We start from the raw sequence: 13,392 nt of genomic DNA on the forward strand, positions 1-13,392 counted from the left end.
GTGTCCACATACCTTTACTAGTAATGGAAAGTTTGGATCATTTTACCAACTCGGACCTTTGAGTCTCATTCAGCAAAATGAACAAATCATTTTTCGAGTAATTTCGTTCAATTCTCTTTCCGGCTCAGACTGCATAGGTTAAGCTTATGGGGCTGTCACGTGATGAACGAACAACTTGAAAAACCCGAAGACTCGAAACAGGTGAATCAATTCCAATACAGAAACTATAGGAAGTTGCGCAAATGAGCATGCGCGACAGAACGAATCACTCCCACGAGACGACTCGTTCTTCTCGAGTGACATGAAAGATTCGTTCAAAATGAACGCATCGTTCAAGAACGACCCATCACTAACCTTTACCCATCTTGTTTAAATTAAAAATTGGGCTTCTGTCCACCAGAGCACACTGACAATCAAGGAACTTACAATGTGTCATGCCTCTCGGTGTCCAGGCCAGTGGAGGCCGTGTTGCTTACTCACGACTGGAACAAGTTTAACTGCCCAGTTATCTTAGCACAAATGTGTTTGGGATGCACAGGAGAAAAACCGGACTATCCAGTAAAAACTGGACAAGGACAAACCCACAAGTCTGGTGAAAATCCTTCCCAGACAAGATGAGACTGTTAATAGCCACAGAGCAGGTCTGGAGATGAATATTAGGGGGTGAGGTCTATTTAATATTCTGAACAAGGGTGGTCCAGAAAACACATCTTAGCCAACTGTAAATTTTACTGGTTCCTTACTTCTCTGCTGTTATAATTCCATAACACGCTGTTGTTTAAAATGCACATCACGCACTGACCCCATCGTGGGGGTCCAACGGCACATCATTTATACCAAGAGCACTATGCCTGTATAGCACCTCACAGAGACTGCGACTGCCAAGTCAGACGTTTTTCTTTCTTTTTACTTGTCTTCTTTTTTTTTGTCATTCTGGTTTGTGTTATATAATATATACAGTGCATCCGGAAAGTATTCACAGCGCATCACTTTTTCCACATTTTGTTATGTTACAGCCTTATTCCAAAATGGATTAAATTCATTTTTTTCCTCAGAATTCTACACACGACACCCCATAATGACAATGTGAGAAAAGTTTTACTTGAGGTTTTTGAAAATGTATTAAAAAAAAAACACTGAGAAATCCCATGTACAGAAGTATTCACAGCCTTTGCTCAATACTTTGTCGATGCACCCTTGGCAGCAATTCCAGCCTCAAGTCTTTTTGAATATGATGCCACAAGCTTGGCACACCTATCCTTGGCCAGTTTCGCCCATTCCTCTTTGCAGTACCTCTCAAGCTCCATCAGGTTGGATGAGAAGCGTCGGTGCACAGCCATTTTAAGATCTCTCCAGAGATGTTCAGTCGGATTCAAGTCTGAGCCACTCGAGGACATTCACAGAGTTGTTCTGAAGCCACTCCTTTGATATCTTGGCTGCTTAGGGTCGTTGTCCTGCTGAAAGATGAACCGTCGCCCCAGTCTGAGGTCAAGAGCGCTCTGGAGCAGGTTGTCATCCAGGATGTCTCTGTACATTGCTGCAGTTATCTTTCCCTTTATCCTGACTAGTCTCCCAGTTTCTGATGCTGCCACCACCATGCTTCACTGTAGGGATGGTATTGGCCTGGTGATGAGCGGTGCCTGGTTTCCTCCAAACGTGACGCCTGGCATTCACACCAAAGAGTTCAATCTTTGTCTCATCAGACCAGAGAATTTTGTTTCTCATGGTCTGAGAGTCCTTCAGGTGCCTTTTGACAAACTCCAGGAGGGCTGCCATGTACCTTTTACTAAGGAGTGGCTTTCGTCTGGCCACTCTACCATACAGGCTTGATTGGTGGATTGCTGCAGAGATGGTTGTCCTTCTGGACGGCCTTCCCCAGATTTGTGCCTTGAGACAATCCTGTCTCGGAGGTCTACAGACAATTCCTTTGACTTCATGCTTGGTTTGTGCTCTGACATGAACTGTCAACTGTGGGACCTTCTATAGACAGGTGTGTGCCTTTCCAAATCATGTCCAATCAACTGAATTGACCACAGGTGGACTCCAATGAAGCTGCAGAAACATCTCAAGGATGATCAGAGGAATGAGGATGCACCAGAGCTCAATTTGGAGCTTCATGGCAAAGGCTGTGAATACTTATGTACATGTGCTTTCTCAGTTGTTCTTTTTTTAATACATTTTCAAAAACCTCAAGTAAAACTTTTCTCACATTGTCATTATGGGGTGTTGTGTGTAGAATTCTGAGGAAAAAAATGAAATGAAGGCTGTAACATAACAAAATGTGGAAAAAGTGATGCGCTGTGAATACTTTCCGGATGTACTGTGTATATATATATATATATATATACACACATACACACAAACACACATATATACTATATATATATATATATACACACACACATATATACTATATATATATACACACTGTATATATTTTTATATATATTTTTTCTAATACTTCATACTGTCAGCACTCAAATGTCAAGTGCGCAGTAGTTGGAATAGACATATATGTGTAAAAGGCACTATATGATAGACAGATAAATAGATAGGTATGAAAGGCACCATATAATAGATACTGTAGATGGATGGATGAAAGACACTATATAATATATGTGTAAAGGATTATATAATAGTTAGAAATTTGATTCTCCACAGGTTATTTAAAGAGCTTCTGTAAAAAGCCAAATTTCCACCTGGGGACAAATACATTTCTATCTATTGTATAGTCCTTTACACATGTATTATATAGTGCCTTTCATCCATCTAACTATATCTATTATATAGTGCCTTTCATCCATCTATATCTCAAATTTCCCTGGGGACAAATAAATTCCTATTAAAATTCTATTATAATTAATTTCTATTGAAAACAGTTAAGAGAGCTGACACGTTTTTTTTTTGTTTTTTTTTTTACTGAAGTATGAAGTGTTGGAAAATTTCTAGACAAGCCACATACAAAACCTTTTTTTGTTTTCTCCTGACACAGCTCCACAACTATTTTAGTCTCATTTAATATTTGGCACCTCCATATTGCTGTCTTGTGAAATAATGTGTTTCATTATTATTCTTATTTGCTTATTTTTGAAAAAAAAAAATCCTCTCCACATGCCACGGGCCTCAGGCTTGACTGGCTTATACACCAAAGATTAATCGTACAGGACATGAAAGGACGTGGTGGCGTCACTTGCTACACAGAATGTAAATTTGTAGGAGACTTCAGATGATCACTAGGGAGCCATGACTTTGGATGTATTTAAAAAATGTCATAAATGATAGCTAAAACTTTGCCAGAAATACATTGCCTTAGACAGCAATGCTCGTTTAACATGAACCTGACATCCATCCATCCATCCATATTGTAAACCCACTACTTCTTGAGAAGGGTCGCAGGGCTACTGGAGCCCATCCCAGCATGCTTAGTGTGCAAAGCCATCCATTTTATAAACAGAATCGCAGTGGGAGCTGGAGCCCATCCCACCATCCAGCCATATTCATCACCTGCGTATCTAGATCCGCGTCATGGGGCATCTGAGACCCACCCCAGCAAGTATCGGGCATAAGCAAGGAACAAGACCTGGACAGGACGCCAGTCCATCGCAGTGTCAAACAAACACACACACGAGGTAATTCAGCATCACTAATCCACCTAACCTGCATGTCTTTAGACTGTGTGGGCTACTGGTGCACCCCGAGGTAAAACGGGGAGAACATGCAAACCCCTCTCTGTCTGTTGCTCAGATTCGGACCTACTTGGTAGTAAATTCTCCATCACAGCGTGAAAACACACAAACACACACACACACACACACACCATTGTAATTTAACAACGCCAGTCCATCATACCTGCATGTCTTTAATTATTAATAACTCAGTAAGGTAACGAATAAACATGTCCAACAAAGTTTCTCAAATAGTTCTAAACAATACTAGTATTGATATAACGATAACAATGGATGCGTCATTTCATTTAAATCCAGTAAGAAATTTACATTAAACTAAGCATTTAAAACATCTGAAGAGAATGTTTAAATTGCTATATATAATTTCGCGAGCTTTCCGCCACACACACCCATCCGCTCCGCGCTCTCTCCAGTCTCTGCTCGCATTTGCGCCGTCTTGCTAGTAAATTCTCGAAGTCCCCTCTGATTTGTCAGAGCCGGCAGAGGCTGTGGCGCGTCAGAGCCTTGGAATGGGAATCGCGAGCTGTGATTGGTCGGAAGTTTCTGTAGGTTTCTGGAAAGCCGGCAGCACCAAATAAAAGAAGGCGAGCGGCACTGAAGCGTCAAGTTGAACGACACAGAGCCGAGAGAGAAAGAGTAAAGTGGAGACCCGCGACGAGAGGTCGCCGGACTAAAGCTGCACCGAGAAAACGTCGCCTCACTGTAAGGTAAGTAGATTGAATAACTGCATGAAGGAACCGTTATTTGTGCAGTCGGAGCGATGCATCTGAACGTCTCTCTTTTGCTTCTCTTAATGTCACAATCTCTGGCCTCAAAACAAGATAACGCATAAATACACCGAGGACAGCTGCTTCTTTAATTATTTTACGGCGTTTATCACAAGAACCAATCGCTTGTTTACAGCCTTTGTGTACTGACAGTGTTGATGTGGCAAATTTTAATTATTATTTCCGCAAGTAGTTTTATATATACAATTTAAAATATATAGCAGCCCGTTGCATGATGGTATTAATCTAAAAATAAGTAAAATGCTGTTATGTCTCATGCTTGATTTCTACCTTTAAATGAGTTGTTTTTCTTTCTACATACATGATACATAGTAATAAATAAGGCTGAATCTTCACAATCACATACCCAGTGATCAAGATGTTAAATACCAGCTATAAGTAATAACTTGTATGCATAAATGTATGCAGGTATTTATTATTATTTCAAACTAATATGGTAAATCATGACGTTAGTAAATACCTTCATTATTTATTCTTACCTTTGATAATTTGATTTCATTATAGATAAGAATCACAACAGCGTTGAATCAGAACAATGCCTTTATCTAAAGGAGTGGCAATTGGCATTGACCTGGGCACCACCTACTCCTGTGTGGGAGTGTTCCAGCATGGCAAAGTGGAGATCATCGCTAATGACCAGGGAAACAGGACCACCCCCAGCTACGTGGCCTTCACTGACACCGAGAGGCTCATTGGAGACGCCGCCAAGAACCAAGTGGCCATGAACCCCAGCAACAACATTTTTGATGCTAAGCGGCTGATTGGCAGAAAGTACGATGACCACATTGTCCAGTCTGACATGAAGCTTTGGCCTTTCAAGGTGGTCAGTGATGGAGGGAAACCTAAAGTCCAAGTGGAATACAAAGGTGAGAACAAGAGTTTCTACCCAGAAGAGATCTCCTCCATGGTCTTGACTAAGATGAAAGAGATTGCCGAGGCCTATCTTGGGCAGAAAGTCACAAACGCAGTCATCACTGTACCTGCCTACTTTAACGACTCTCAGCGCCAGGCAACTAAAGACGCAGGCGTCATTGCTGGACTGAATGTGCTGAGGATCATCAATGAGCCCACGGCCGCTGCCATCGCATACGGACTGGACAAAGGTAAAAAAGGAGAGCACAATGTCCTCATCTTTGACTTGGGAGGTGGCACCTTTGATGTGTCTATCCTCACCATTGAAGATGGCATCTTTGAAGTGAAGGCCACAGCAGGAGACACCCACTTGGGTGGAGAAGATTTTGACAACCGCATGGTCAACCACTTCATCGAAGAGTTCAAAAGGAAATACAAAAAGGACATCAGCCAGAACAAAAGGGCCGTCAGGAGGCTGAGGACAGCGTGCGAGAGAGCCAAGAGAACCCTGTCCTCCAGCACCCAGGCCAGCATTGAGATCGACTCGCTGTATGAAGGTATCGACTTCTACACGTCCATGACCAGAGCACGCTTTGAGGAGATGAACTCGGACTTGTTCAGAGGCACACTGGAGCCTGTGGAGAAGGCACTCCGAGATGCCAAGATGGACAAGTCTCAGATTCATGAAATTGTTCTTGTTGGAGGTTCCACACGCATTCCTAAAATCCAGAAATTCCTTCAGGACTTCTTTAATGGCAAAGAGCTTAACAAGAGCATCAATCCTGATGAAGCTGTGGCTTATGGTGCTGCTGTCCAGGCAGCCATTCTGATGGGCGACACCTCTGAAAACGTGCAGGATCTGCTGCTGCTTGACGTGGCTCCACTGTCCTTGGGCATCGAGACAGCAGGTGGAGTCATGACAGCTCTCATCAAGCGCAACACAACCATCCCCACCAAGCAAACCCAGACCTTCACAACCTATGCAGACAACCAGCCTGGAGTCCTGATTCAGGTTTATGAAGGGGAGCGGGCCATGACCAAGGATAACAATCTGCTGGGCAAGTTTGAACTGACTGGGATACCTCCAACACCACGAGGTGTGCCACAGATCGAAGTGACCTTTGATATCGATGCCAATGGTATTCTGAATGTGTCTGCCGTGGACAAGAGCACTGGCAAGGAGAACAAGATCACGATTACTAATGACAAAGGGCGCCTGAGCAAAGAGGAGATTGAGAAGATGGTACAGGATGCTGAAAAATACAAAGGCGAGGATGAGGCACAGAGGGCAAAGATAGCCGCGAAAAACACTCTTGAGTCATACGCCTTCAACATAAAGAGCAGCGTGGAGGACGAGAACATGAAAGGCAAAATCAGTGAGGAGGACAAGAAGAAGATTGTGGACCAATGCAACCAGACCATCTCATGGCTGGAGAATAACCAACTGGCTGAGAAGGAGGAATACGAGCATCAGCAGAAAGAACTGGAGAAAGTGTGCAATCCTATCATCACCAAGCTGTACCAGAGGGCAACACCAGGAGGGATGCCAGGAGGCTGTGGTGCACAAGCAAGAGGGGCATCAGGAGCTTCATCTCAGGTCCCCACCATTGAGGAGGTGGATTGAAAGGACAGCGAGTGGAGGGCAAGAAAGGAGGGAAATTGAAAAACGGGAAAAGTCTTCATTCTTTATATGTTTATTCATCTAAGGTCCAAAACAGATTTTTGATGTCACTTGTCACTCATTGGAAGCAACGTCCTTTTGTAATGTATAAATACTACATATGCAAATTAGACACATGGCTGCACCTCCATAAAGAAAGCTGAACTGCCAATTGAGTTAAACAAGATAAGAGGGGACTGAAGTGACAAAACGAGATGGTGTTAATTAAAGAGTACTGTGATGCACCAACTCAAGTTAAAGCCTTTTGACTGTTGCTGCTGGTGTGGACTCGGGTTCAAATGTCAGTGGATCTTGATTACTGGGAATGGAGGGAGTTGATCTACTTTTGTATGTGTTCATATTAAAATGGTGGATTTAGAAAGGTGTGCATCTCGCATGCTAAATTCTCTTCACACTGTTGTCTCTTTAGTAAATTTGTATATTTTGAATAAAACGTGAAAATATTTTTTTAAATTTCTAGTGGTGGTCTTTGAATGCTGTGTGGTGTGAACTTGTCACAAGTCCTCAAGTGTTTCAGTTACGTCATAAGGCGGGATGAGGGGCTATGAAGTGCTGCCATTTCTGTTCTGTAATCTGCTGCAGGCTTTCTGTCATCCTTGGACTAAGAGACCCTGAGCTGCGTGCACTTTGATTACTGAACAGTTCGTCCTCCTGTTAGTGTTTTCAAGGTTTGCCTAAGCTAGGTTTCCTTTGATCTCTTTCCATTAGATTAGAGATATATATACAGGGGGTAAAGAAAAGAATCCCCCCTTTGAAATACTCCCATTTGTTTTGCTTTACAGACTTGAATGAAAACACACAAGCCAATATTTTTTCCTGCTTTACTCACTCAATGCAATCCATACCATCCATGTGAAAGATATCACAGCTACAGTTCAAAAAAAAATTATAAAAAATAAAAAACAAGAAATCCTGAGATTAATAAAGGATCAGCCCCCTCCTAAACTCAATCAGGTGTCAGTGCCCACCATTTCCATTGCGGTTAATGGCTTCCTTCCACCTGTGCTCAATTGTAATGAGTGTGATCAGTGAAGCTGTTCCTGGTCCATTCATTCCCACGCTTGGTAGTGCAACTGACAGCAAACAAGTGACAATGGGTGGCCAGCCACTTGCAAAAGATCTCAGGGATAGAGTTGTGGACGGACATAAGGCAGGAGATGGAGACAAAAACATCCCAACAGCTTTATCAATCCAAAGGAGCTAAGTAAAGGCCATCATAAAGAAGTGGCAAGTGTTTGGTATTACTAGCACCCTCCCTGGATCCGGCTGTCCCTCCAAACTGGAATTGAAGAGCAAGGAGGAAACTGGTAAGAGAGGATACCAAGAGGCCAATGGCCACTTTGAAGGAGTTACAGGAGTTTATGGCAAAGAGTGGTCATGGTGTGCATGTGACAACAATTTCACAAGCACTCCAAAATTGTGGCTTCTTCAGGAGGGTCACAAGGAAAAAGCCACTTCTCAAGAAAGGCCACATGAAGGCTCGTTTGAGCTTTGCCAGAATGCACCATGAAGATTCTGATGCCAAGTGGAAAAAGGTCTTATGGTCAGAGGAGACCAAAATCAAACTATTTGGCCTCAACACCAAACGGTACACCAATGCTGCTCACCATCCACAACACACCATACCTACGATAAAGCATGGAGGGGGCAGCATCCTGTTGTGGGGGGCTTGGGGCTCTCATTAGGGTTGAAGGAAAAATGGATGGGGCAAAATACCATCAAATTTCTGAGGAAAACCTGCTACCATCTGCCAGAAAGTTGAAAATGGGCAGAATGTTCATCTTGCAACATGACGACGACCCGAAGCACACAGCAAAATTGAGTGGCTGAAGGAGAAAAAAGTGGAACGTTCTGGTGTGGCCAGTCAAAGCCCAGACCTAAATCACACTGATAATCTGTGGAAAGATCTGAAGATTGCAGACCACCAACACTCACCCTCCAATATGACCGAACTTTAATAGTCAAACTGTAAGGAAGAGCGGGGGGCAAATATTACTCAATCTAGGTGTGCAACCCTGATAGAGAAGAATCAACAGACTAAAGGTTGTCATTAAAGCAAAAGGGGATCGACAATAAGACATTGACATTTGTGGGTTATGGGGGGTGTGATCCTTTATTAATCTCAGTTGGTTTTGTTTTTTATTTTTTTTAATTCTTGTGAACTGTAGCTGTGATATCTTTCACTTGAATGTTAAAGGTTGCACTGAGTAAGTAAAGCTGGGAAGAAATGTTGGTTTGTGTGTTTTCATTTAAGGCTGTAAAGCAAAAAAAATGGGAATATTTCGAAGGGGGGATTCTTTTCTTTACCCACTGTGTGTGTGTGTGTGTGTGTGTGTGTGTGTGTGTGTGTGTATGTATTGTGGCAAGCGGCTGGCGGCGGTATCCAGCCGGGATGCGTGCAAAGACCAGAGGAGGGATTGCGCCTCCTCCAGACCACGAGGGGGCAACCTCCCTGGTGGCTTTGGGGACCACAGGAAAGGAGCATGAAAGTTCAACCCTATAGGGGCCCATGGTCACCGCCAGGGGTCGCCCAGATGCCTGAGGAGCCCTGGCCCTCAGCACTTCCGCCACACCCGGAAGTGCTTGGGGGGAGAAGACCAGGGACACCCGGAGTGCTTCCAGGTGCACAGCCAGCACTTCTGCCACACTATGGAGTGCCTACAGGAGTTTGTTGGGAGACACCTGGAGCATGTCCGGCTGAATATAAAAAGGGGCCGCCTCCGTCCATTTGATGGATGGACGAGGACAGAACTTGGAGGAGCGGCGTGGAGGCAGTCAGAGAAGAGAGGCATTGGAAAAGGCCTGGACTTGAGGGTGTTTGATGCAGGGGCACTGGGTTGTGTGTGCACTGTAAATAATAGAAAATATGAATAAACGTGTGTTGGTTGGTGAACCACCGGTGTCCACCTGTTTGTGTCCGAGCCGGCATCTACTATATATAAATGTATATATATACTGTATCAAATCTGTTTGTATGTCTGTCTGTCTGTCCGCTTTTCACGAGAGAACTACGTAACGGATTTAGATCAGATTTTTTTCTATAATTTGGTTGAACATTCCGGTTGATTTTGCGACTTCTCTCATAATGCTGTGGCAAATGCTGGGAAAGACTGGGAGATGGACAATACCTTACAAGGAAGCCGCCCTGGTTTGCAGTACTGGGGGTGCCCAGAGGATTATGGAGCCCTGGACTGCAGTACTTCTGCCACGACCGAAAGGAGATCATCATGAAGCACCTGGAGCACATCTGGGGTGTTATAAAAGGGGCCGCCTCACTCCATTAAAGGGGCTGTAGTTAAGAGGCAGAAGATGGAGCTTGTGAAGCAAGGAGTAGAGGCGGCAGAAGTACGGAGAGAGAGTAAAAAAAAGAAGGGACGGAGGTTGGCTGGAAGGACATTGTGAGGTGCCGTTAACAAGGAAGAAAACAAATGTGTGTGTTTTGGACATCTGGTGTTGTGTCTGTCAGTGTACGGGGGCTGTCTTATCACGGCGATAAGTATCATAGTTCAGTTGCGGTACCGATATATTTGCATGAATCCGAGAGACTTTGTGTTTGAGTCGCTCTAACTCTCGCCATGTGTTAGAGCACACCTCGCATCTGCTTAGCTAGTGATACCTGTTTGTTCAGCAGACTTTATAATCTACAGATTGTTAAGGAGTAACGTTTGACGTTTTTTAGTGAGAGAGATCAGAGCCACGTGTGTTTTAGAGGGTACCTGCTCATTGGCAGAGAGATCATGGCCACTTGCTTTCCTCCCCACACGTGGAACTCTCTCCCGTCAGACCTGAACACGATCAGATACAGTACCAACGTCTATTGAATTTTAAAGTCTGTCTTGTTTCACTGTTACTTGGGCACAGCTGTGGGGGACAACTAGTTCATTTCTAAACGCATATTTAAAACCACAGAGGTTGCGTCAAAGTGTTGTACAAAGAAGCATTAAAATAAACTCAATGCAAACAATCATACAGAAACAGATTAATAAAACAACCAATTATAACATCCCCCCACAATCCCATCATACACAGTGAAAGGTGGAAGAAAACAAGGAGGTCTTAAGTCGATGTTAACAAACCTCAATAGAAGATAAAGACCAGATGTGGAAAGGCAGGTCATTCCAAAGCCAAGGAGCAACAACCATAAAAGTTTGGCCTCACGTCAACTGCAGCCAAGACCTCTGAACTACAAGGAGATGTCGTCCAGATGACCTCAGTGCCCTCGGTGCCACATAGGGGTAAAGGAGATCACAGATGTTTTTCGGAGCGAGACCATGCAAGGCTTTAAAAACAAACAGCAAGATTTTAAAATCAATGTGACACGTCACCAGTAGCCAGTGGAGAGAGAGAAAGGCTACAATGGGGGAGATGTGATCCGTTTTTGTAGACCCAATTAAAAATCTAGCTGCAGCGCTTTGAACCACCTGAAGGTGCAACAGAGGTGTTGTGGGCAGCCCGGCATATGAGGAATTACAATAATTTAGCCGAGATGTAACAAAGGCAAGTCCTTCTGTGAAAGAAAGGATTTTAGTTTAGAAATTTGCCTCAGCTGGTAAAAACTGAACTTTAGTACCGTGGAGATCAAAGATGATACCTCGGTTTCTGACATCATTATGAATCATTGCTGCCAAAGAGCCTAACTGAGTTCCAATTTCAACTGCAGATGTCGTAGAACCAAAAATAATGATCTCCGTTTAATTTTTGTTTAATTGTAAGAAATTTTGTGCCATGCAATATTTAATATCCTCAAAGCATTTCAACAGCTTTTTTACACACTAAGTGATATCAGGACTAGCGTTGAGGTACAGCTGCGCATCACCAGCATGACAATGATACGCGACATCATAATTGAGAAAGATAGCCCTCAGGAGGAGCAGATAAAGGGAGAATAGAAGGAGAGCCAGGATAGAACCTGGTGGGATGCCTCGTGTGTGAGGAGCTGGCCGAGAGAAGTTCCCATCTATGTTAACAGACATACTGTAAGTCGACCTTTAAGGTAGGAGTCAAACCATTTCAATGCACCACCTTGAATGCCTACTTCATCCTCGAGCCCTTTTAACAGAACCCCATGGTCCACCGTGTCAAATACTGCACTGATATCCAGTAAGACTAAGATTGCAGAAGAGCCAGAGTCCAAAGCTAATCGAATTCCATTCCATTCCATAATGATAGCATGTTGAAATGTTGTGTCGCCGGTTCCTCTTTATTCTTTCACATATTTAAGAACTCACACACCGATCTGTCCAGCCATTAATTTATGTGCCTAATTCAGACCATAAATTGTGCGTACGCACAAAAAAGTTGTGTACACTCATTTCCACACTCACATCACGATGTATAAAAACTAAACTTGGCGTAAAGCCACGCACATTTTCACGCCAGCTAAATGTTTGGCGTACACAAGTTCTCCACTCGGTTTTGCAAGTTGGCGACACCCAGCGTCAAAGCAGTGCTACTGTTCCTGTGTGGTTTTTCTTATGTTTTTAGATTCACATCCCTGACTCCGCTTTATCAAACACACTGAAATTAACCGCATATCATTTATTAGTTACTAGGCATCTCATTGTAAGCATCTCATTGTAATCAACCCGTAACCATATAATTGTGCACCAAATGGCCAAACTATTCCAAATACCATAGCTGCTTTAGCGTTGTCCCTGTCAGTGCACCACACAGAGTATTTAACCCACTGTATCCGAATGTGTAATCACAGCTGTACAGGAGCTGATCAGATTATCGGTATACAGCATCAAGCACATGCTGACTCGGTCATGCGCACAGCTTATTTGAACTGCTATCATACGGCAAACAATTCAGAGCTTTTCCTGTAGGGACCTTGCAGTTCAGAAACAGCTTCATCCCAAGTGCTCTAAACGCACTCAATCAGTCCAGGAAGTGCTCCTGGTAGAACTGTTTCTACTTATAAGTACAATCACCTCGCTGTAAACTTGCACTATAGTTATACTATTGCACAACCTCAGTCACTTTGTAAAGAGCGTATTTATAGATGATAACGACTGGCTTCTAAGTCGATTTAGATTTCCAAGCGCTATCTTCTTGGAGCTCTTGATATCATTTTTAAGATGAAATCCAGTAAAGCATGTTTATTACATTATACAGATAAGTTTTAAACTTCATTAAAATAATATATATTGTTAATAATTAAACATGTGAGGACACGGTGAACAGCAGTAGTGGCGAGCTGGCGCCCCATTCAAGGATTGTTCCTGCCTCGCACTGTATTCTTGCTGGGATTGGCGTGACCCTGGATGGACAGATGGGTAGAATATGTTTCATAAAGGTTTTGAAGAATCGGCGATCTAAGCTTACAGTTGGCTTGGCATCTATTATAGAGCTAATCGTGTGGCGATTGGGTATTTGAAGAAAG

General features: G+C 43.3%; 1 protein-coding gene across 2 annotated transcripts; it reads left to right on the forward strand.

The window, feature by feature from the left end:
• Positions 1–2,836: 2,836 nt before the first annotated feature.
• Positions 2,837–7,460, forward strand: LOC120538039 (heat shock 70 kDa protein-like). Of its 2 annotated transcripts, none has more exons than XM_039767431.1 (2): positions 2,837–4,511; positions 5,012–7,460. In XM_039767431.1, exons 1-2 carry the CDS (start codon positions 4,447–4,449, stop codon positions 6,948–6,950), a joined length of 2,004 nt encoding a protein of 667 aa, XP_039623365.1. In that variant the 5' UTR covers positions 2,837–4,446; the 3' UTR covers positions 6,951–7,460. The 2 variants fall into 2 exon arrangements, with proteins under 2 accessions (XP_039623365.1, XP_039623364.1); XM_039767430.1 differs by having other exon boundaries at positions 2,839–4,393; positions 4,979–7,460.
• Positions 7,461–13,392: the final 5,932 nt, after the last annotated feature.

Source organism: Polypterus senegalus, chromosome 10 (genome assembly GCF_016835505.1).
Source record: "Polypterus senegalus isolate Bchr_013 chromosome 10, ASM1683550v1, whole genome shotgun sequence".
Lineage (NCBI taxonomy): Eukaryota > Metazoa > Chordata > Cladistia > Polypteriformes > Polypteridae > Polypterus > Polypterus senegalus.